Raw genomic sequence first — 21,515 nt, 5'->3', positions numbered from 1 at the left:
TCTGAGGGGAACACTGTTTAGAGCTAATAAATAACTCACCAATGATGACAACCTGTAATGACAGCTTTTATTATGGTCTGGTTAATCCTCAGATTCAGCTTTGTCCTATCAGGCCATCTGCCGCCCATTTATTTTTTAGTGTTTTTCCTCTTGCTTCGTTAAGTGTCGTGCACTTGGGAAGCTGTGGCCACACAAATGTGGAGCGTATGTCCGGGAGGCATCCCTGGCACGGGGAGGGGGAGGAGCAGCAGGGCTCGGAGGGGAAGAGGCAGGAATGAGTGCACGGAGGAAGAGGGGATTTGGCCATGGATCCTCCGTGCTCCCCCGCAGCCTGGCTTGTGCGCAGATCCGGCTGAACGCACTTTCCTCCAAGCGTTCACATTCCTAGGGATGGGGAAATGCCACTCTTTTTCCTGCTGAGTGGCTGTGGCCTGCTTCTGCCAGAGAAATTACAAACATCTCTCTCCAAACGTCAGCACCTACGATTCCGTCACAGCCTGAGGTGATAACCAGGCAAGGCCGTGGAAATTCCCTGTGGACACAGCTGCTCCTCAGGGATGTGGCACCCCTGTGTCCTCATGATGCCTGATGTCACTAATTTTTGGTGCATTGTCAGCTCTAATAACTCTGCCTGAAAGACAACAATTTTCCCAGATAACCTGCTGAGATGCCAAATGCCTGGGAAACCCGGACCAAACTCCACGGCTTCTGTCTGAACTGGCTGCAATGTCCTGTGTGTGCCTTGGAAGTGACAAACTGCCTGCAAACGTGCCACAGGGCTGACTTCCAGGTGATTTCCAGGTGCACAAACTGCACCAGCCAGGAATGACCGCAGGTCTCAGAGCAGGACGTGCTAAAGAAAAGAAGCAGCAATAAAAATCCTGTGAAAAGAGGGAAGTGGTCTGGAAGGACAACATCCAGAGCATCTCAGGAGGTGTTTGTCACCTTCTCTGTAGTTAGGAAATAGCCTCAGAAACTTAACTTGCCGGGTTAACACAGAGGGAAAGCAGTGGAGAGGAGTTTGGAAAGAAAGCCAGTTGTGGACAGGTCTGGAAGTTGCTTTCTTCATAAACAGCCTAGTTCACAGAACAAGTGCAAACATGGGAGCCAAAATAGGAAAAGCAATGGAGAAAGGCTTTAGGTCCCCCCTTACAAACAGCAGTTTGCAGAGAAGATTGTCCATCTCACTGCAAAGGGCCACACCACGGATGCCCTCCCTGAGCCCCACCAGGATCTGAGGTGCAGCCATCCAGGGAAATCAGCACCTAGCATGTAAGATGTACCATAAAAACAAATACTTGAGACCAAAAAAGGAGGATTTATAACACTGTAGACACTTTAAAAATATTCTTCAGCTTCCCTTAGGGAAGAAATTAAAAACTTCCAAATGAATGGTTCAGCCTTCATCTGTGTGGGTTCCCTTTTGTTGTCTCATGAGTAAGATCCCAAGGAAGAAGTGGGTGCCCTTTTCAGAGAGTTTTTCACGTACCAGCCTATTTTTCCACCTGTTAATTGATTTCCATCCCATCACTCACACAGTGATGTTCCAGCACCATCACAGCAGCCTTTTGGAATATTAAAGGCAATTCATGAAAGCAGCTCTGTCTCCTGATCGTGCACTTAATCATAGTTAATAATACTTAAATATAATGGAGCAGGCACTGCAGTAGGGCAGCAAACAAATGATTCCTGTGCTCTCCCACTCCACTTGGAGCACACTGATGGCTCTCCTGGGGAGCCTGGCTCACAGGCAGTCTGGATCAGCTTCAGCATGCAGGGAAAAGGCACGTGGAAACAGTCTGGTTGTTCCTCTTTCCCTTTGTCCTGTCTCCAGCCCAGTCCTTCAGGGCTTCCCCAACCAGAAGGAACCAGGAGAGCTCCCAGACTGAGCATGGAGTGGGGGAGAAGGTGCCAAGGGTCTGGAGATAACCTACTAGGCAGAAAGAACCCCAAGCATGCCCTCCAGCAGCATTATTCCAGCCTCTAGGACCAGCTCGGTAATTCCTTGGAACTCAGGAAAATCTCCTTTTCCACGTGCAAGAGGAGCCCACTGTCTCCCATCTCTGACCTGACTCAGGGAGCTCCCAGGAGCAAGAAGGTCGCTGTGGTGTCCACTTAGGGACACCCTCAGGGACAGTGGGCAACTCCCCTAACATTTTTCCTTCAAGCCCCTCTTTGCAAACCAGGCATGAGGTTTATTTGTGCCCAAAGGTGGTTTAAATTCAATGGAACTTGCAAGGCCCTCAGCCACAGAGCTGGAGTTGCTGAGAAAGTCCCTTAAAAATGCATCAACCCAGAGATCGAACATATTTCTGCCTCTTTATAAAGTGCTGATAAATCATGGGACAAACACAAAAAGAAATCCAGGACACTGAAGGTTTTTCCACACTACTCATGGCATAATCATCACGGAAGCATAAGTAGAACAAAGCCTCATACCAGATAATCTTGGCTTTTTTTGCACTAGATGAGCCACAGATGTCCTTTACAGCATGAGTTATAAAATACATGTAAACATTTGCCACTGTGTGGGGTTTTTTTAATGTCTCACTCCTGTCTTTCAGTGGGACTTTGATTGGACTCCTTAGCAAAAGCAATGAGAAAACCTTAATTAAAATTTTGCTGCTCCCTGGACATCTGTTCTAGAGTGTTATATAAAATATTACACATGGTTATAAATATACACTCATCTTTTACTTTAAACACATTAGTAATTGGGTTTTATAGGGCCACGGGGATTTATTAGGCACAGGACTGCAGCACTAGAGGCACACATGCATGCACAGGGATGGAGACATGGATGTGTGCGTGGATGGGATCCTGGGATGCCCATGGAGCCCTGGGAAAGCTTTTTGCCAGCTCCCACGTGAGCAGTGTGCGCTTTGCTTCTGGGGTTCCTGTCCCACTCCCCACTGCTCTGCCGCTGCAAAGATGACTCCAATGTCCTGTGTATGAAGGGTATCTGGGGACAGCAATAACCCACAGCAGTTTTGGTCTTTTCTGGAGCTCTATAAATGGCTGTCTGCTCCAAGGCATGTGATTCCATGGAAAGCAGCTCCTCGGGATTTGTTGGTTACCTCAGCCAGTCAAAACCAGCAACGGAGAACTTTGCAGTCAGTGCTCCCACACTTAGAAACGGTGCAAAGAAGGCTGTGAAGGCTCATCATTCCTTTATTCACCTGCTCTGGGTGATCCAACAGATGGGATTGTGTCTTTTGCAGAACATTTTGAAAGACGTTGCGATGAGTTTAAAGATACATAATAAAAACCCAGGAAAGAAATCTCAGTTTTTCTTCCAGTGTCACATCAGAGTACATGGGACAAGGGGAGCAAGTCAACTGCTACATGGATTTGTTACATTGGTTGCTTGTTCGATTTGGGACTTGCCCTGAACTCCCATTCATTTATTTTCATTTATTTTCATTTATTTTCATTTATTTTCATTTTTTTCCCTTCTGCACCATCTTCAGAACTGTCTGTCACTTTGGCCTCTCCCAGCCTGTGTGGATGAGCTTTCCAGCTCCACATGGAAACAGCCTGATGTTGCTGACTCACTGGATAAGGAACATTTTGAAACAAGCAGCTTCAGTGAGTTTATTATCCACTCCAGTGCACAGGACACAGGGAAGCACCTGGGTCAGATTCCCAGCATTTCCCTGGAGCTGGTGTCCCTGTGGGCTTGTCCCCTCCCCACAAATGCACTTAAGGAAATTTGGGGTGGCTTGTAAAGTTTCCCAGACATGCGAGAGGGATTTCCAATAATTCCTTATAGTTAAATCATAGAATCCCAGAATGTTTTGAGTTGGAAAGGGCCTTAAAGCTCATCCCATTCTACCCCTTGCCATGGACAGGGACACCTTCCACTATCCCAGGTTGCTCCAAGCCCCCTCCAGCCTGGCCTTGGACACTTCCAGAGATCCAGAGGCAGCCACAGCTGCTCTGGGCGCCCTGTGCCAGGGCCTCCCCACCCTCCCAGGGAAGAATTCCTTCCTAATGTCCAATCTAGACCTACTGTCTGTCAATTTGAAGCCATTCCCCCTTATCCTGTCACTCCTTCCCAAGTCTCCCAGCCTTAATGTCTTACCCGGATTTTGCAGCTGCTCATCAAGATGTCTGTACTTGACAGAATTCCAAAGGCTCCAACTGATTAATGTGGCCTTTAAGAGGACGTGGTGCTCAGAGCTGACCTCAGGGCACCCCTGATTACCTCACAGCCATTGAGGAAAATCCATCCCAGTAACCCCCTGTCTTGGGAAACATGAGTCTGGACATGACATCACTCACAGGGGAGTTATTACAGTTTGCATCACTCCGTGAAAAGGGATTAAAATGGGAGTGAGCATCCCCTTTTCCAGCCAGGGAAATTCCTCCTGGAAGAAGAGAAACTTGCTGGCTGGTTTGCTGCACACAGCTGAGGGGTGAGCACGCCCTGTCCGAGGGGCTGCGGTCACTCCTGACAACCCAAACCTGCTGAACTAACACAGCATCTCCTGAGCTCCTGGCATAGCTGTGGATCTCCCTGTCCTTCTCCAAGGCTTGCCAGGATCCCGAGCCTGTGGTGGTGCCGATAGGCAGCACCCACATCCTGCACATAAGGCTGTTTTATCCTGCTTCTTCCTTGTGTGCTTCCCCAGCCCCTGAGCCTGCTCCCACTGAGCCTTCCCAAACCACAGCTGCCTCCCTGGCGTGCTTGGGCTGGCCTGCCCTTGGCCTTTTCCTCTCCAGCTTCCTGCCTTTCCTTGCTACGAGCAGTGCGGCTGAGTGGGAGCCCTCGCCCCCTTCCCTGCTGCTGCCAGGAACCACTTCAGACCTTCTGGTGGGTAATTCTAAGCTGCACTCAAACCTTTGGGAGGATGGCTTGCCATGGCCCTTCCCCTTTCCCACCATGGACACAGCGCTTGAGCCCAGCTGGGATCACTGGAGTCGCTGCCACTGTGTCACCTGGACCCTCTTTGGCACCTCCAGGCTCGGGTTTGGGGATGGATGGCCACCGTCCCGGGGCTGATGCCACCAAAACCCAGCCAGGGCACCACAGGGATGTGACTTCCCACTGATTTCTCACCTTGGGGGAGCCACCCCTCAGACCTAAAGCAGAGGGAAGCAGCCACTGGCCAATGGGAATTGTCACAGGCCGAATCCTGGCAGAGGGAGAGGTGGAGAGGATTCTTCCCCCGGGAGGAGAGCACGCCTTGTTAAATGCAGAAGAGGACTTGGCAAGCCTGACCTACATTTTGGATGGCTCTGGTGCAGCAGACTGGAAACTCGGTGGCAGCTCCAGATTAAAAAGAAAAAAAAAAAAAAAAAAAAAAGAAAGTGGGGCAGGCTTTTGTTGGATTACGGAAATGATTAGCATGAAACATGATTCTGTGTCTTATTTAATTGCATTGATTGAATGTCCCCCCCGTCACGTTTTGTATTCAACATGCTGCTGGATATTGTATGGAAAGCAGCCTCATAGAGTTGAATGTTTAGCCTAGCAGGGAGAAAAAGGTTGAGATTTATTTTTACTCTGAAAGCATAAAAACACATCTGGAATGAGCCCACGCATTGGGTGCTCCCACTAAAACTAGAAGCAGCTAAACAAGTGCCAACATTTCCGTTTTCATTGTTAGGCTCCGAAGTTAATGCCACAGACATGGAAATGCAAGATTAAGGCACACTGCTCCTTCTTTGGACACAGCCAGCTCATCTCGGTGCTGCTGTGGTTTGACGCCTCGGGCTTTACATAAAGGGGGAGGGATGGACACAGGCAGCAAGGAGCATCTTGGAGAGGAAAAAAAGCAGGAGAGCCTCAAGTGCTGGGCAGCTTGAAGTCTGCGATCTCAAGAAGCACCCGGCTGTTCTCGGGGGAAGTTGTCTCTTTTGAAAACCGGTGATGTTTTCTGCTCCTTCCTCCCCCCAGTTCTTCCCAGAGAAAAGCGGTGCTGAGTGGAGGTGGGGACTACTCGCTCCAACACAAAGATTTCAAAAGGACGGGATGCTGACATCCTGAAGGGAAAAACAAAACCCGTGGGACGTTTCCTCCTCACCATTGAAAAGGTATTTGGGACTCAGAGAGTCTCTTGTCTCTCCCCTTTGTCTGCAGCTGAAGAGGGGCCGGGGCTCAGCCCTGATCTCCTTTGCTGGGGAAGGCAGTAATTGCTTTTCCAGCTGGATTGCCCGGCAGCATCCCCTGCTCTTCCCAGGCACCCTGTGAACGAGGAGACTTTATGGAGCCCTTCACGGCTCCTTTGTTTACACGCCCTGGGCACAGAGTCACTCAGAGAAGGACTCAGAGTCACTCAGGACATCGACACAGCCACAGAAACTCGGGAAGAATTCCAGGTGCCCTTGCAGGGCCGGTGTCATTCCCTATTAGACACTTCTGTGGATGCTCAAACACTTGGCTTCAATTTCTGGACAGAGCTCGCCCAGCACTGCAATCCTTAGGGACAGGGCACGGATTTGGGGAGAAAACACGGCGTTTGATTTGAGGAAGAGCTTTAATGTTCAAATGAGTGATGAGACAGAGGGACAGGAGGAAGGAGAGGTGTGGTAGGGCAGAAGGGGAGGATGGTTCTTACCAGGGGTTTCCTCTGCTGCTGGGCCTGGCAGGGAGGACACACACAGAGGTTTCCCCCATTTTCATTCCATAAATGAAGTTCTGCTGCGGGGGCTGTTGAGGGTTGTCTCCAAAGAGAAATGGAATATTTTCCTTATGGTGAACCACAAGAGAATGTTACTACATCCTGCTTCTTATGGCTTATAAATAGAAGGAGGGAAGGAATGACTGGTTAACTGTGTGACCTCAATTTGGGAGGAAAAAGCCTCCCAAGAAACCTCAGGAACTCACCCCATTAAGCATACAGGAAAATGGCACCGACCTGGCACCTTAATTATATGCTAATGACATCCGACCGGGAAGAAAAGCTTCAGATGTCTGAAGGAAAAATACCTGAAAGGGGTTGTGTGTGCTCACAGGCACTTTCTGACAGCTACTCCCTCTTTCTTTTTGTCTTTTTTGTTTTTTAGCATTTAAGAAACAAAGCAAAACAAAAAAGCAGACTGAAGAACCAGGTGAACCTTTGACATTTGTGTTTGATTTTCATCCCCTCAGCACGAACTGAAAACAAAACAAATCCTGCTGCAGAGAGGTTTGTCAGATGTACAGACTTTCAATGACCCTTCTGTTAATAATGTTTTTCTGAGTGACTTTTAGCTAAGATTGCAAATGGTCTTCACCCATCACCTTCTGGTGAACTTGTCTGCAAAATACTTATTTTCCTATAAATTTATTTGCTCCACCTGGATTTAAAAAAAAAATCAGCTACTATAAATATCAAGTTTAATGAAAGTATCCCCCGATATGTAATCCAATTATGATTATGATGATTATGAGTTTTTATTATAATATATAATATATAATATATAATATATAATATATAATATATAATATATAATATATAATATATAATATATAATATATAATACATAATATATAATATATATTATAATATATATATTCTATTTTCATATTATATTATTATGATTTTTTTTTACTTGCTGCTTTGTTTTAATTATTACTTCCCAAGGACTTTGCATTACACCTGGATGCTTCCAGAACCCTCTACTCATAGCAGAAGCTGATGATGACAGTTTTACTAACTCATGTTTACATCCATTCTCATGTGGTGCTGAGAAGGGGACTGAAATTATACCCAAAAAAACCCAACCAAAACCAGCTCAAGAACGACTACTGAATGGTTATTTTTGCCTTTTGTGAGATGGGGTCTATAATTCTCAGCAAAGGCTGTGTGACAATCCCTTCAGGTTTTACCTAGGATTTGGGAAATATCCCTGATACTTGTACAATAAACAGAGGGGGGTTTTCTTCTGGAGGGCATAAAATGCCTTAACTAGATTTTGTTTCTTAATTGATTATTAAAATGTTGTAAATTATAAATTATACTAAAAATATCAGCCTCGTGTGTGTCACTGGGGGTAGCCATCATGGGAAACATGAAGCAGGATTTTGAAGAGACACAGAAAGGAGTTTATTTCATTTACTTTTATATAACCAATGCTGCAGCCAGAAGCAAAACCCCATTGATGTCAGCTAAGGTGCATCAGCTTTAATTTGAGATAGATTAGCCAAATCCTTCTGTTATTTGGGTTCACCTGAACAGGTTGGATTGAGGATAAAACAGGACTGGGTCCCTCTTTGGTACCTGTCAGAGCTGTCAGCTTTTGTCTGGCAAAAAAAGGTTCCCCTTTTGTACCTTCTCATATTTGAGTGATGGAACCATCCCAGGCTGGGATGGTTTTGTGAGGTGCTTTGCTAAACAAAAGGCTGCTCTCAGAGGGGCCACCCTCTGCTCTGCCTCACTTCTGGCTACCCCTGCTCCATCTCAGCTCGTCTCGGGGCTGGGACACAAATGCCTTCTGCAGTGTGTGCTGAGCCAGGCATGTTCCTCTCTAGAGGGGGATTCCTCTCCTGATTTTGAGCTAAGCAGCTCAAGGACAGGTAAAAGGGATAAAGTGGTGTTTTGAGGGTGAGGACACGCAGTGCCAGCAGCCCTGCTGGCTCAGCCAAGCATGCCACGGGTTAGGATGGCAATGAGACATCGGCTCTGTGAAATTCATCATCAGTCAGGCACCTTTCGTAAAAGAAAATCTTCCATGCATTATTAACCCCTCCCAGACCTCACAGCAAGTTCCTCTGCCTGGGCAAGCGTTTGAGGGCAGAGTCTTCCTGCTGCCCCCATCCCAGAGGAGGCCCTCACTCCTTGCAGGCATTATTTATGTTCCTTTTGCAGTCACTGGGGAAGCTCTGTGCACACAGAGCCATCCCACCCACAGGTGGGTGGCTGTGGGTGGCTGTCTCCAGCTGAGGATTCCCTGACTGCTGGGCATGTGCTCAAGGCATCTACAGGAATGCTAAGAGGGAAAACGTGCCTGGAGGTGTCTGTGAGCACGTGTGGAAGCGTGTGGCCATGTGTGCAAGTGTGGCTGCACACACATATCCACAGGCTTGATCAGACAGAGAGAGCAAGCTGATTTTGGGGCAGCTGGAGTCCCTGGGAGAGGGAATGAACAATAGGAGCTCCCATTCCATGGAGACAGGCAAAAGGGCTCAGGGAAGCTCTCCCCAAGTCACTGCTGAGCTCTTCACAGCAGCACTGAACGCTCTGCTCCTCACTCACCTCTGCTCTAGAGAGCTGCTAAGCCTTTCCAGATGAAGGGTGTTTATTTAACTTATTGATTAAACCAGCTGCTGCCGCTGACAGGAACCTCACATTTTCCAGAGAGACAGATAGGAGACATGAGAACTGGTGATGGTTCCCCTGTGCCCCCCCTTCCAGAGGGAATGACTGCTCTTTGTGACCAGGCTTGTGTTACACCAGGCTCTGCAGCTCCAGGACTGTGAGCCTGGAGAAGAAATGAAAGCAAGTTCTGCTTGAGGGAAACCCCTAGAACCTGGGTGGCTGTTTCTTTTTTTTAACATGAAATTACTAATTTCCTTCAGTATGGAAACTGAGACGGCAACAGAAAACACAGCCACTGAATCAGCTTGACTTATGAACATCTTTAATTACCCTTGCTACATCGATGTGTTGTGATGCACTAAACAAAAGGGTTTGGGCTTGAATAGAAGAGAACATGGGCCCCAAACCCAAACACACGGAATAAAAACTGCAGGATTTCTCATGGAGCAATGCTCCTGATCCCCGCTCCTTTTGCTGATGCTGCAGCAGCTCCAGCTGCTCCATATCCCACATCACACCCGCAGCAGATGAAATCTGTCATGTGCTGCAGCTCCTCTGTGGCTGGATGGGTCCAGAATGTGTAATAATTTAATTCTGCCCACTTTCCCCTCAGTAGGACACTATATAATTTCCTCACTGCACTGCTGAGTTTCACAAAGCCCTCAGTTACCTCGGGGACTCCTGAAACCTGGCTGAAATTCCCATCAAAAGTTCCTGCAGGGAGAAACAAATCAACAGGCAGACAGGCAAGCCCACCTCCATGAGCAAAGCAAAATAAATCCCACCGCAGGACTGGCGCAGCGCACACAAACAGCTCCGAAGGCCAGCCTGGAGGAGACCCAAAGCCCTGCAACAAGGCAGGGCCACCCCTTTCCTGTGAAACAACCACTCCTGCGCTTCCACAGGGAGGCCCTGGGGTTGCTGTGGACAAAAGTCGAGCAGCCTGGAAGGAAATTGCCTCCTCGTTCCCTCCTGACAGGGAGTTAACCTCGGGGAGCATCCAGCTGAAAGCTGTGTGTTTGGAACACGCTCCGTTCTGCTAAGAAAGCACCCACGGGAGGACATCTTTCCTGCAGCTTGGGGCAGTTCCAGCAGCCCGACGGAACACGACGGCTGTGATATGCAAAAGATCCCAGAGGAAAAGATGGCTCGTGCTGCTCTCCCTGCCCCCTGACACACGGCACCGAGCGCTGCACATCTCCTCGGGCTCCTGGGCGTTCCCAAGATTTCGAGGCACACCCAGCAGAGAGACAGCAAACAATTACTTTGCTGTGTGATGCCAGTTTATCTGTAATGCGTCTAATTCTCTGAGTGTCCTCGTTTCTTTTTCCCCAGGAAGGAAGGAAGGGAGTTAGGGCCATGTAGGAACCAGAGTGCGTGAAATGATTGAATTAGCGAGCAGTTTCAAAGTTCACTTCAGCAGAAGACTGACGGTGTTTGATCTTCCTTCCTCTGCCACCACTGGCAATAACCCCACTAGATTTGGTGGAAGCAGGAGCAGAGCTTCAGAGCTGACACCTCAAACAGCTCTGACCTAAGTTACCACGAGAAAATAGGGACAAGCCTATGGAAAGCCAGACTTAATCCAGGTTAAACTGAACAAAAGCCATGGATTAACCAAAACACAGCAAAGCAGAGAGAAGTAAATGAAGGCATTGCACTGTGAATGCTGATGAAAATTAGGTAAGTTTTAGTCAAGTCTCACACAAGATATTTGAAAGTTTTGGCACTCCGTCTCTTGTTCTCCTGTGTGTTTTGATCAGCACCAATGGAACCTCTGGAAAAGCAGTCTCAGGATGTCCCAGTCAGGCTCAGGGATTCATTCTCAAGAATTTCAATTCTTCTCCCTGCAGATGCAGCAGCCAGCTGTGGGCTTCCAGATGATGTGAGGCTGTTCACTGACAGCCCTACCATGGTGTTGTCTGCTCCCAAAGATAACATCCACTTCTTCAAGCAGAGCAGGAAAGCAAAACAGATGAGCCTTCAAGGAGAAGGACGTGATCATCTCCCCCAAAAAACTGTCATATGTCACCAGGACAGACAGATAATTTTTTTAAGGGGAAAAGGCAGCAATTTCAGCATTACGACAGCTCCTGAGGCAAATGTCCTGGAGTATACTCGAGAAACAAAAGAGGAAGCAGAAACTAGGAGGTGACTTTTGGATTAGCATTTTGGGTTTGAAAAAAACCTCACCAGCAGGTTCAGTATCTCCTGCCCTGTGTGGTGGCAGCCACTTTCTTAGCTGACTGTCCAAGATGTAAAAGAAAAAATCAGGGAAACAGTGTGATTTTCCTGGCATTTAAACTATTTGGGGTTTCTGTTTTCTGAGCTATCTGGATTAGATAACAACCCTATCTCAGACTTGTCGTTGCTGCTCTCTCTGCTTTGGGCAGCTCTGCTCTGTGTCCTGGCAGGGTGATATGTTTCTGTGTTTCCTGACCCAATTTACATATACCACGTTGTTTAATAAACATTTAAAATTGTATTTCCTCCTGTCGGTGTTGAAATGGATATGACTCTTCTGAATGACAGACCCACACAGCCTTGAATTATCTGGGGCCTTGTTGACCCGTTCCTTGCTGATCCAGAGGCTTTTCCTCTCAGCTCGATGGAACCTTTTGTTGTTAGAAGCAACCTGACTGGGCAGAGTTTGTCGAGGAAAAGTGCCCTGAAGGGAATGTGGTCCCACCACCTTTTGGTGGCTTATTTCTAAATAAAACCTTTGGGGTTCACAGGCACTGCAGTCGAAACTCCAGAGCAGGGAAGGGGTTTGCCAGTGGTGTCCCTGAGCCCTGGCTCCGGCTGCCCAGGGGCTGGGCTTGTACCCAGCAAGGGGGTTAAGGAGTGAACAGCCTGGAATTTCACAGCAGTCTGTGAACGGGGACTCGAGCAGCTAAGCCAAGCCCTCTGTGTCCCTGGGGCTGGCAGGGAGATGCTCTAAGAAAAGGCTTCTGAAAGCAGCAGCCAGGAAGAGTTTGTGTGTTTGCAAATTGCCTCCAAGCCTTATTAATCCCTGCTCAAATACGGAGCTTTGTAAATTGATCCCTCCTTTCTCACCAGTCCCGCTGGTCTGGTGTAAAGCAGAGCTCTTCTTAGGCAGGGCTTAAAGAGCAGAAGCAAAACCCAGCAGGACTTTCAGAGAAACACCAGCTTTCAGGGGTTCACCCTAAATCCAGCATTCCCCTCTGGACGTGTGCTGCTCCCAGCTCGAGAAATTGGTGATTTGAAACAGAATCGCAGAAAAACAATTGAAACGTGAACAATGCAGAGCCTATTGTTACTCACCCAGGAAGCACTGCGTGAAGTCACTCTGTCCCAGGGTATTTTTAAATAGCTCTTCAGTGGGTAGATGTTTTGGTTCTCTCAGGGGCTGCCTGAGATTCGCCAGCAGTGTTAATTAGCTGCTGCTGAAGGCTGTGCAGTCTGCCATTCACCATTCAGGCTCTGGGCTCCATTTCTAGACTACCGCACTGCCAGTGAAAACTCAGTTAAGGGCTATTTATAACGTCTTTAAATAGGCAAGTTTTCGTGTTTCCGACCTCACTCTGTAAAGATAAGCTACAAGGTTCGAGTTTCTGTCAAATCATGACAATTTGCTTCTCAGTATGGCTTAAATGAATGCTTGCTACATTTTATTACTCCTAAAACACGTATCAGAAACAAGAGACAGATGTGAGCCCCCATGTACTCTCAAGATCAGAAAAATCTGGTTTTTTTCAGGGTTTGGGGTTTTTCATAGAAAGCATCCCAGTAATAATAGCACATCATCCCCCAGGAACCTCGGGGAAGGAACAAGATATGAGGCCGGCAGGCTCCGTTTTGGCTCCATCTGAACGATTTTGAGTCCAAACAGATTGTATTCCACAAACCTCCTGCTTCCAAGTGGCAAAGCGGAGCTGTGGCAGCCTCCAGCCAGCCTGGAAATTCATCCTGAGGAGCAAAGAGGGGAAGAAAGCAAAGCAAAAAACCGCAGCATTACGTGGTGAAACCCCGAAGTCCTGAGCGAGCTGGAAAAGCCTCACTGGCACCGCTGAGCAGCAGTGAAATCCCTTATGGAGATGTGCCCTCTCCCGGCCTCCCCCGGCACGCCTGGAGGGACAGAGGTGCACAAGAACCGCACAGAAAATCATTTCGGGATGCTTCAGGTGAAGCCGCTCAAGCACCAGAGCAGACCCCTGTGAGGGTGCTCAGGAACGTGGCGGCATTTGGACACTCTGGCATAGCTAAAGAGCGAGTTAGAAAAGCAAAATGCATTTCTGGGATTTGGTTCCTCGTTTGAACCTTCTATTTGCCACACTGAGAGATTTGGGAAGTTTTTGGAGCGGTAAAACCACTCATTACAGTGACAATACACTGCAACTCTTTCCTCCCTTCAAGAGGAACCAAGTGTTCGTTCCCAGTGTAAAATTATCAGTTCTTGCAGATCATATGGACATGGAGCAACAAAAATATCTTCACTACTTAGCTCCTTTTGCTATTTCCATCCTGTTATTTTTTCACTGAGAATTTTGACTGCTTTTCAGCAACTTTCTCTTTTTAATTATGGAATATATTTTTTTGCAAAGTGTAATAGACAAGGAACATTTTGGAGGAAAAATCTGAGGTAATCTATCGGGGACAAAAGGAATAGTTTGGGCGTAAAATCTGAGCTGATCTGTGGGGAAGTGAATGAGCATTTTGAGGTAAAAATGAGGTAGTCAGTGGTGGACATGTAGGGAAACTTTTGAGAGTAAACTTCAGATAGTGTAGAGAGTAGACAATTAATATTTTTAGGTAAAAATGAGGTAATCAGAAAGGGACAGATAGGGAAAAATTTAGGGGCATAAATGTGAGGTAATATCCATGGTAGGGAATGAATATTTTGAGGTAAACTGAGGTGATCAGTAATGGAGAGATAGGGAAAATTTTGGGATAAAACTTGAGTAGCTCTGTAAAGCTACAATTAATATTTTGGAGGGAAAATGTTGTGTAACCTGGAGGGGAGAGAATGAACATTTGGGGGATAAGATAGTTAATTATGGGTTCTCTTGGTCATAAAATGTGCATCAAGGAAAGTGATTTGAGCTAGGGGGGAATGGGGGGCCCTTGGGGTTTGCCTGTTGATGGTTTTGGGGTGCTCTCTGATGTTTTGGAAGAGGTTCTGTGGCACAGCTGCAATGACAAGCAACACACAGAGCAGCGGTGTCTATTTTTTTTTTTTTTTTTTTTTTACATCTTCCCCATCGGCTGTGAAAGCTTCTTGCTTTGGGATTCATTTCTCCTCCCAGCACGAGCAGGAGCAAACCCTTGCATTGATTTGCCCCGCAGCGGAGAGAGGTCGTGGGAATTTTCAAGTAATTTCTCACTGAGCAGACTGGCAGAGCAAAAGCCCGAAGTGTTCTTAAGTGGGTGTTTTTCACTATGAGCTGGGTCTCACTGCCCTCTCACGGCTGGATCATCCACGTGCAGCCCACTCCAGTGAGTGTCTCATCTTCCTCAGGTTCTTGCATGAAATTCCCAGTCAGAATGTTCTGGCCAGCATCTTTTAACTCCAGTCAGCCTGGAATGCTCGATTAACTTTCCTTTCTTAGCTCCCATCATTTGCACAAACCCAGAGGAGCTACTTGGCCTGAAGAGCTGCTCAGTGGAGCACCAGCCAGGCTGGAAAATCTCCCTGAGCTCTCTATTGGAGAGTGGGAGAAATGCCCCTCCTGCCTGGGGGGGGTGTCCTTGGTGAGCAGAGAAATCTGATATTGCAATGCAGTTGGGAATGGGATGGTCTGACAAGGCATGAACAGGTTTCTGTGCTCTGGAGTGCCTTAAAACCTTTCCCTGACAGGTTTTAATGGGTTTCTCCTCAAGATTTCCTGTGGTCCAGCATCCCTGGTGTCCCTTATTTTATCCAAAGTACAATGGTAAAGGATTGAATAACTGACAAGTGGGATCTGGATGAAAATGGTTCTGATAAAATCAGGCAAAGAATACAGTAACAGAAAAGAGCATCCTTTCAATAGGTAGGGATGAAAATGCTGGGAAAGGGCACTTTGATATTTGAATTGGTGTCACTTCTCAGGGACAAAGCCCCACAGTGAGCAATCCGAGCAGAGGTGTGAAAGCCGGGAGCCTTCGAGCTCCTCATTTAATTTTCCTTTCCCGGGGAATGAGCGGAGCATCCCGGCCCGGGCGCTGCCGGCGCGGCCTCGCTGCTGCCGCCCTGTGGAGACCGTGGGGCACTGCAGGTCCGCAGGGAAGCGACCTCGCGGCTCCGCCATCCGATCCTTTGGGATCGTGGAGTTGTGTTCGGGGCTCCAAGAGCTGTCTCCCTTTGGAGCCATTTTAAAGGTATGATCCTGGAACATTTGGGAGGCTATCTGCAGAATTCCAGAGTTTGTAGCTGGATCTCACGCCAAGTGCAGCAGGCGGGCGGGGATTCTGACCCGTCCTGCCCAACGCCTTCTGCTCAGCCGGGCTGAGCTGTTGCTGGCTCGGGTTTTCCAGGGAACTGCAGGCCACCGAGGACCGATGCTCTGGGAAGCAGGGGCTGGACTTTGCAAAGCCGAGGTGAACTTTATAAGAAAGCGGGAAGGGATTTGGGCGGAGCGGGGAATGAACGCGGGCCCCCGCCGGTGCCGCGGCCGGGACTCGAGCGGGGCTTTGCGCACCCGGTGCTGCCGCCCTGTGGGGAACGTGGGGCACTGCAGGCCCCGGCGCTGCGAGGGACCCGGGAGGCTCCGCCGGGCGGGTCCTCAGCGAAGAACGCGTCCCAAAACCTCCCGCCCCCACCGGTACTGTGGGTGTGGGGTCAGTCACAGGGACACGGGGCTCCTCTTTTCCTCTCTGCTGGGATTCACTCCCTGGGAATGACATTTCTGACAGCCTGGTCCTACCTGTATCTGCCGGAAAAGGGTGGAGGTGAATTCCAGAGTTCCTTTGGAATAATGGAGTTGTGGTGGATGGGGATCTGAGCTCTCAGCCGGGATCAGGACAACGACAGGTTTATATCCCATAGAATTGGCTATTTATAACCCTCTTCCCCACAGCCCCACTGACGTCCTTGTGGGAGACTTGATGGAATTCCCTGGAATTCAGCTGATTTTACCCACCCTGAGGTGAGGCTCCAGTTGATACTTTAAAGCAGAAGAAGGTGGTGGCCAGACATGTTCCTGGCTCGTGGTGAAGCAGATGCTTCCTTCATCCAGGATGGCTTCACTGGTCTCTCCAAAGGGTCCCACAACCTCACTGTGGTGACTAAACCCCAACTATCCCAACCCGTGTTGGCTTTGGGATGGGGATATCCCTGGCACATTCCCTTCAGCACTGCTTTTCCCAGCACAGCTTCATTCCATCCTTCCTGGGGCCGGGCTCCTGGAATGGGGGGTTTGTGCTGTACAAGAAGTGCAGCACTGCAGGCCCTCCAGCCCCTCTCACCAGCCCAGCCAGGCTCAGCATCTTAATTGGCTGAATTATCTTAATTGCCCACGTGCTGGGAAGCAGCAATGCCAATTCCAGAGAGAGTGAAGGAGGAACAACAGTGTTTGAGGAGAAACATGAGAGAACGGAGGTTTCCAGAGAGGAGTTTTTAGGGAGAAAGAAGAAAGTGTTTCTAGGTTTTCCAGCTGGGAAGAGCAGCACTTTCCGGGGGCAGTGGTGTGGGCAGGCAGGAGCAAGCCAGCTGATGTGGCAATTCCCATTATTCCTTACTGGCACCTCCAATAAACCACCCCTGTGGGGTCTGATCGCAGCGGGGTCAGGGTTCCCTCCCCTTTTTAGGGCATTCTCCCAGCCCTGGAGTGCCACTGGAAAAGGCAACACAAGCGTTACCTGATGTCTTCCCTGTGCTGTCAGGGATCAGCTTTAGCAGGGACAGATTCTGGGAGTAGGAAAATAAAGCACCGAGGCTAGTGGGTGGGGTCTTGGCCATGGGTGCCTCCCTCCATCGCCCCCAAATCCTCCCTCGGCCTCCCCATGGCTGCAGAGCTGCTGCTGCAGGGTGGGAGCTGGAGAGCAGAGACCACAAAGCCAGCTGGAGCCGGGCCAGGCCTCAGGGTGATCCTGTGCTTTAGGGTTCCCACTGCTTGGAAGAACTTCTGCCCAGTCCCAGTACTGGCTCCAAAGCTTTATTGGGGGGATAAAGGAGGGGGGAGAGGGGGAAGGTCACTGTCCCTAGGGCAGGAGGATGCGTTTCAAGAGTGTTTTTGCCTCAGGGCTGAGCCTCTTGGGGAAGCAGATGTCAAAGTAGATGTAGAGGTCTCCCTTGCGCTGGGGGTCCTGGAGCAGTGGCATTCCCTCCCCTGGCACCATTTTACAGTACTTGGGGCTGCCAAGCAAAGGAAGAGGCTGAGAGGAGCCGCGGGATGATCCCAACACAGGAGCCATGAGCCCCACCTGCAGAGCCCCACATGGGTTTCTCAGGTTATTTGCTCCTCCAGCTTCATCCAGGGGCCTGTCCTCCTCTTCCAGGCTCCAGCATCCCCCTCATCCACCCACGCCCAGCCCTCTCCTTGCCTCTGCTCCCAGCAACATGGCCCCAGACCAGAAGAGTTGCCCACTGTGGGCACCATCCTCCTCCTGCAGCCCCAAACCTGCTGGAAAAGGTTTTGGAGCACCCCAGTGCCGAGGAGGTTCCTCCCAAGTGCCCGGTTTCCCCTGGCACTTACTGCACAATGTCATTGATGGGGATGTTCAGCAGCCTCCCATCCAGTGTCCACACATCCAGGGTGCATCCAGTCAGCGCCTGCCGGGCATGGAGTGGCACCAGGAGCTGCTGCTGCAGCCCCAGAGCCCAAAGGTGAAGGTCTGTTCCCTCACTTGGCTCTTTACCTTTCCCAGGGGGATTGTGGCAACATAAAGGAGGTTGTTGTCGATTCTTTTAAACTTTGGGTGAAGCTTCTCTTGGACAACAAAGGTGATGTCAGCTGGAATGATGTTTGGGCCCTAAAATTGAGGGGAAAAAGATCATAGAATCATGGAATCCCAGGATGGTTTGGGTTGGAAGGGACATTAAAACTCATCCAGTTCCACCCCCTGCCATGGGCAGGGACACCTTCCACTAGACCAGGTTGCCCCAAGCCACATCCAGCCTGTCCTTGGAAACCTGGAAATTATTTTATAGAGGGAAAGCTGACACAAATTGCTGCTCTTTTGTTGCTGTTTTCAGCTGGCAAGAGAGAGGGGAAAGGTGTCTTCCTCCCTTAAAAGAAAAAGGAGTCTTTTCTCCAAGACTCCTGCTCAGCCAAGGACAAATCCAAAACTGTGTTTCTGCCAGGAAGAAAACCACCCCTTTCAATTATTTTTCTTCAACCTGTTCTAAGGAAAATCCAGGCAGGAATGGCTCCTCAGAGTGCTTCTGAGCACAGTAATGCTGAGTCTCTCTGTTGGTCATGCTGCTGAGTGCCTTCAGCAATGGGAAACCAGAGCTTCATACCATGGAAGAACTTTTTTCCATGGAGGGGGCAGAGCACTGGAACAGCTGCCCGGGGAGGGCATGGAATCTCCCTCTCTGGAGACATCCCAAACCCATCTGGATGACTTCCTGCTCCAGGTGACCCTGCCTGGGCAGGGGGTTGGATTAGGAGGTCTCCAGAGGTCCCTTCCAAAGCTGACTATTCTGTGATTCTGTGCTTACCTGGTCTCCTTCCTTCTCGAAGGTGATCCTGGTGCCCCGCTTCCATCCCGGCTGCACGTCAATCGTTAGGATCTTATCCCTGATGGTGCTTGTTTGCCCATCCTCGTTCATCACCTGGGGGTGCACAGCAAGGGGCCCAAAGAGGGAGGGTCAGGAGTGCTCTGCTCACCAGAGGAAAGGGCAAGGGTGGGTTGTACTGCACACCAGAGTGGCTGTGGGTACACACAGGATCAGAGCATAGAATGATGGGATCATTTAGGTTGGAAAAGACCTCCAAGATCAGAGTCCAGCTGTTCCCCCAGCACTGCCAAGGCCACCAAATCACATCCAAGTGCCACATCCACACAGCTTTAAATCCCTCCAGCAATGGGGACTCCACCACTGCCCTGGGCAGCCTGTTCCAGTGCCCAATCACCCTTTCAGTGAAGAAATTTTCCCTAATATCCAACCTAAACCTCCCCTGGCACAACTTGAGGGTTTTTTCCCATGTCCTAGAGCAGGAGAAGCTCAGGGCTGGATCCAGGAGACTGGCACAACAAGGGGGGGGATGCAGGTCACCAAGGGCACAAAAAGGAGACACAAAGCAGTGTGAAAATGGAATGATGGGAACCCAGAACACGCTGAGCTCCTTCTCCACCCATCTCTGAGATCAGCCCTCGCTTCCTACCAGCTCCCACATTGCCTCCAGTGCTGAATTCCCTTTGCCAAGGCAGGGGGGGACATTGATTCGGGTCCTTCTGGCTTTGGTGCTAATCCCTCCCTGTGACAAGCTCCCGGGACAGAGCCATCCCCAAATCCTCAGTGTCCCACACCGAGGGCAGAGCCCACCCCACAATCCACCCCCTTCACCGCCACAGCCCCTACCCTGCGGGAGATCTTAATCTTCTTGGTGCAGCCATGGAACAGGTCCTCGAGGGACACGTAGAGATCCCGCACGATGGGGGGGTCCCGCTGCAGCGCGCCCCGGCCTCGGGGCCCTCCGAAGGGCAGCAGCACCTCCGAGCCATCCTCGGCAAAGAACTCTGTGTGAGGCAGCAGAGGGACAGCCCCTCACTCGCGTCAGAGATGGGGGGTCCTCTGGGCTCTTTACCTCCCATCTTCTCCCGCCCGGAATCATCTGAAGTGGTTTTTCCCAGGAGTGTTTATGGCAACCTCGCCTCCCTAATCCCTCTTTTTGATGGGAATCGTCCCAGGAAGGGTCACAGGAGCAGCTGGGGAAAGCTGACAGCCTGAACATGCACCTCCAGGCCTCTCCCGCACGCAGGACTAGGGGAAGTCAGGATCTATATCCTCCAAGCACTGGAGGGAACTGAGTGGGCAGGGAAACATTCCTGGAAAGCTTAATGCTCTGAGCTGGCAGCTGCCATGGAACCATGGCAGTCACAGACAGACCCCAGCCAGCCCCAAGTCTCCCAGCTTACCTGCAAAGGGGTTGTCCCCTCCAAAGAACTCCCTGAAGACTTTGTCAGGGTTGTTGTGGAACACATATCCTACGCTCCAAGGGTTGTCGCTTGCAAACTCCAAGGGGATGCCACCTTTGAGCCCCTCTTCCCCAAATTTGTCGTAGATGCCTTTCTTCATGGCTTAGGGAACAAGGAAGGGTTGGGAATTGAGGGAGAGCCCCAGCCTGAGATCTGGGTTTTGCTTGGGTGGAGGCTGGAGAAGAGGGTTCCCAGGAAGAGCAGAGATGGACATGGGAGTGTGTGCCAGTTCCCAGCTGGGCTCTGGGTCACAGAGCTGGTTCTGCCAGGGACCAGGAATTCACATCCCCTTCCAGCCCCTCCTGCCCCTCCGGTCAGTGGAAGGGGACACTCCCCACTTACGGTCGCTGAGCACATCGTAGGCCTCTGCCAGCTGCTGGAACCTCTTCAGCCCCCAGGGCTCCTTGCATTTTAATGGATGGTACCTCAGGGCCAACTTCCGATAACTACGGATCACAGGATGTTTCGAGTTGGGAGGGGCTTTAAAGGCCATCTCATTCCCATGCCCTGCCATGGGCAGGGACACCTTGCACTATCCCAGGCTGGAGAGGGCTTTGAGTAACTTCCAGGGATGGGGCAGCCACAGTTTCTCTGACCAACCTGTGCCAGGGCCTCATAATCCTCACAGGGAACAATTCCTTCCCAATATCCCATCTATCCCTGCCCTCTGACAGGGGGAAGCCATTCCCCCTTTTTCCCAGTCCCTCTCCAGCTCTCCTGGAGCCCCTTTAGGCCCTGCAAGGGGCTCTGAGCTCTCCCTGGAGCCTTCTCCTCTCCAGGTGAGCACCCCCAGCTCTCCCAGCCTGGCTCCAGAGCAAAGGGGCTCCAGCCCTCAGGATACCTCGGTGGCCCCTCCAGACCCACTGAAGGGGACAGCAGACACCCCATTCCCACATCCAGCCCGGGCTTCCCCCCACAGCCGCCCAGACCCTTTTCCCCCCTCGCAGTCCCCACTGTGGGGCACAGGGAGAGGCGACAGACAGCCACTCACGGGGCCGCCCCGCTCCCGCCCCCACCCCCCGGGTCCCATGTTTCCTCCTGGCCCGAGGGGAATCTCTGACGCCGGGGGTCCCTCACGCCTTCTTGATGTCGTCGGAGGTGGCACCGCGGTCCAGCTCCAGCACAGCGTAGTAGTCTATGCCCATGGCGTCCCGTTGCTATAGCGACGAAAGGCCTTCCGGTCGG

At 50.3% G+C, this 21,515-nt stretch overlaps 1 protein-coding gene across 1 annotated transcript; it reads right to left on the bottom strand.

Moving 5' to 3' along the window:
* Nucleotides 1-17,353: 17,353 nt before the first annotated feature.
* Nucleotides 17,354-21,484, bottom strand: DNAJB13 (DnaJ heat shock protein family (Hsp40) member B13). The gene is made up of 8 exons (XM_069032463.1): nucleotides 21,408-21,484; nucleotides 20,673-20,776; nucleotides 20,271-20,432; nucleotides 19,714-19,871; nucleotides 18,850-18,963; nucleotides 18,045-18,158; nucleotides 17,882-17,958; nucleotides 17,354-17,541 (listed from the first exon to the last, which is right to left on the bottom strand). Exons 1-8 carry the CDS (start codon nucleotides 21,473-21,475, stop codon nucleotides 17,388-17,390), a joined length of 951 nt encoding a protein of 316 aa, XP_068888564.1. The 5' UTR covers nucleotides 21,476-21,484; the 3' UTR covers nucleotides 17,354-17,387.
* Between the last annotated feature and the right edge of the window lie 31 nt (nucleotides 21,485-21,515).

This window comes from Aphelocoma coerulescens, chromosome 1 (genome assembly GCF_041296385.1).
Source record: "Aphelocoma coerulescens isolate FSJ_1873_10779 chromosome 1, UR_Acoe_1.0, whole genome shotgun sequence".
Taxonomy (NCBI): domain Eukaryota; kingdom Metazoa; phylum Chordata; class Aves; order Passeriformes; family Corvidae; genus Aphelocoma; species Aphelocoma coerulescens.
Note: the sequence above shows the minus strand (reverse complement) of the source record. Positions and strands in the feature narration are given on the sequence as shown.

Bases quoted from the DNA above. Each gene is read 5' to 3' on its own strand.
- DNAJB13 (XM_069032463.1), bottom strand. From the start codon at position 21,475: ATGGGCATAGACTACTACGCTGTGCTGGAGCTGGACCGCGGTGCCACC. The intron at 20,433-20,672 runs GTAAGTGGGGAG...TTGTTCCCTAAG, and splicing joins CTACGATGTGCTCAGCGACC to CCATGAAGAAAGGCATCTAC. The intron at 17,542-17,881 runs GTAAGTGCCAGG...TTTGCTTGGCAG, and splicing joins CCCATCAATGACATTGTGCA to CCCCAAGTACTGTAAAATGG.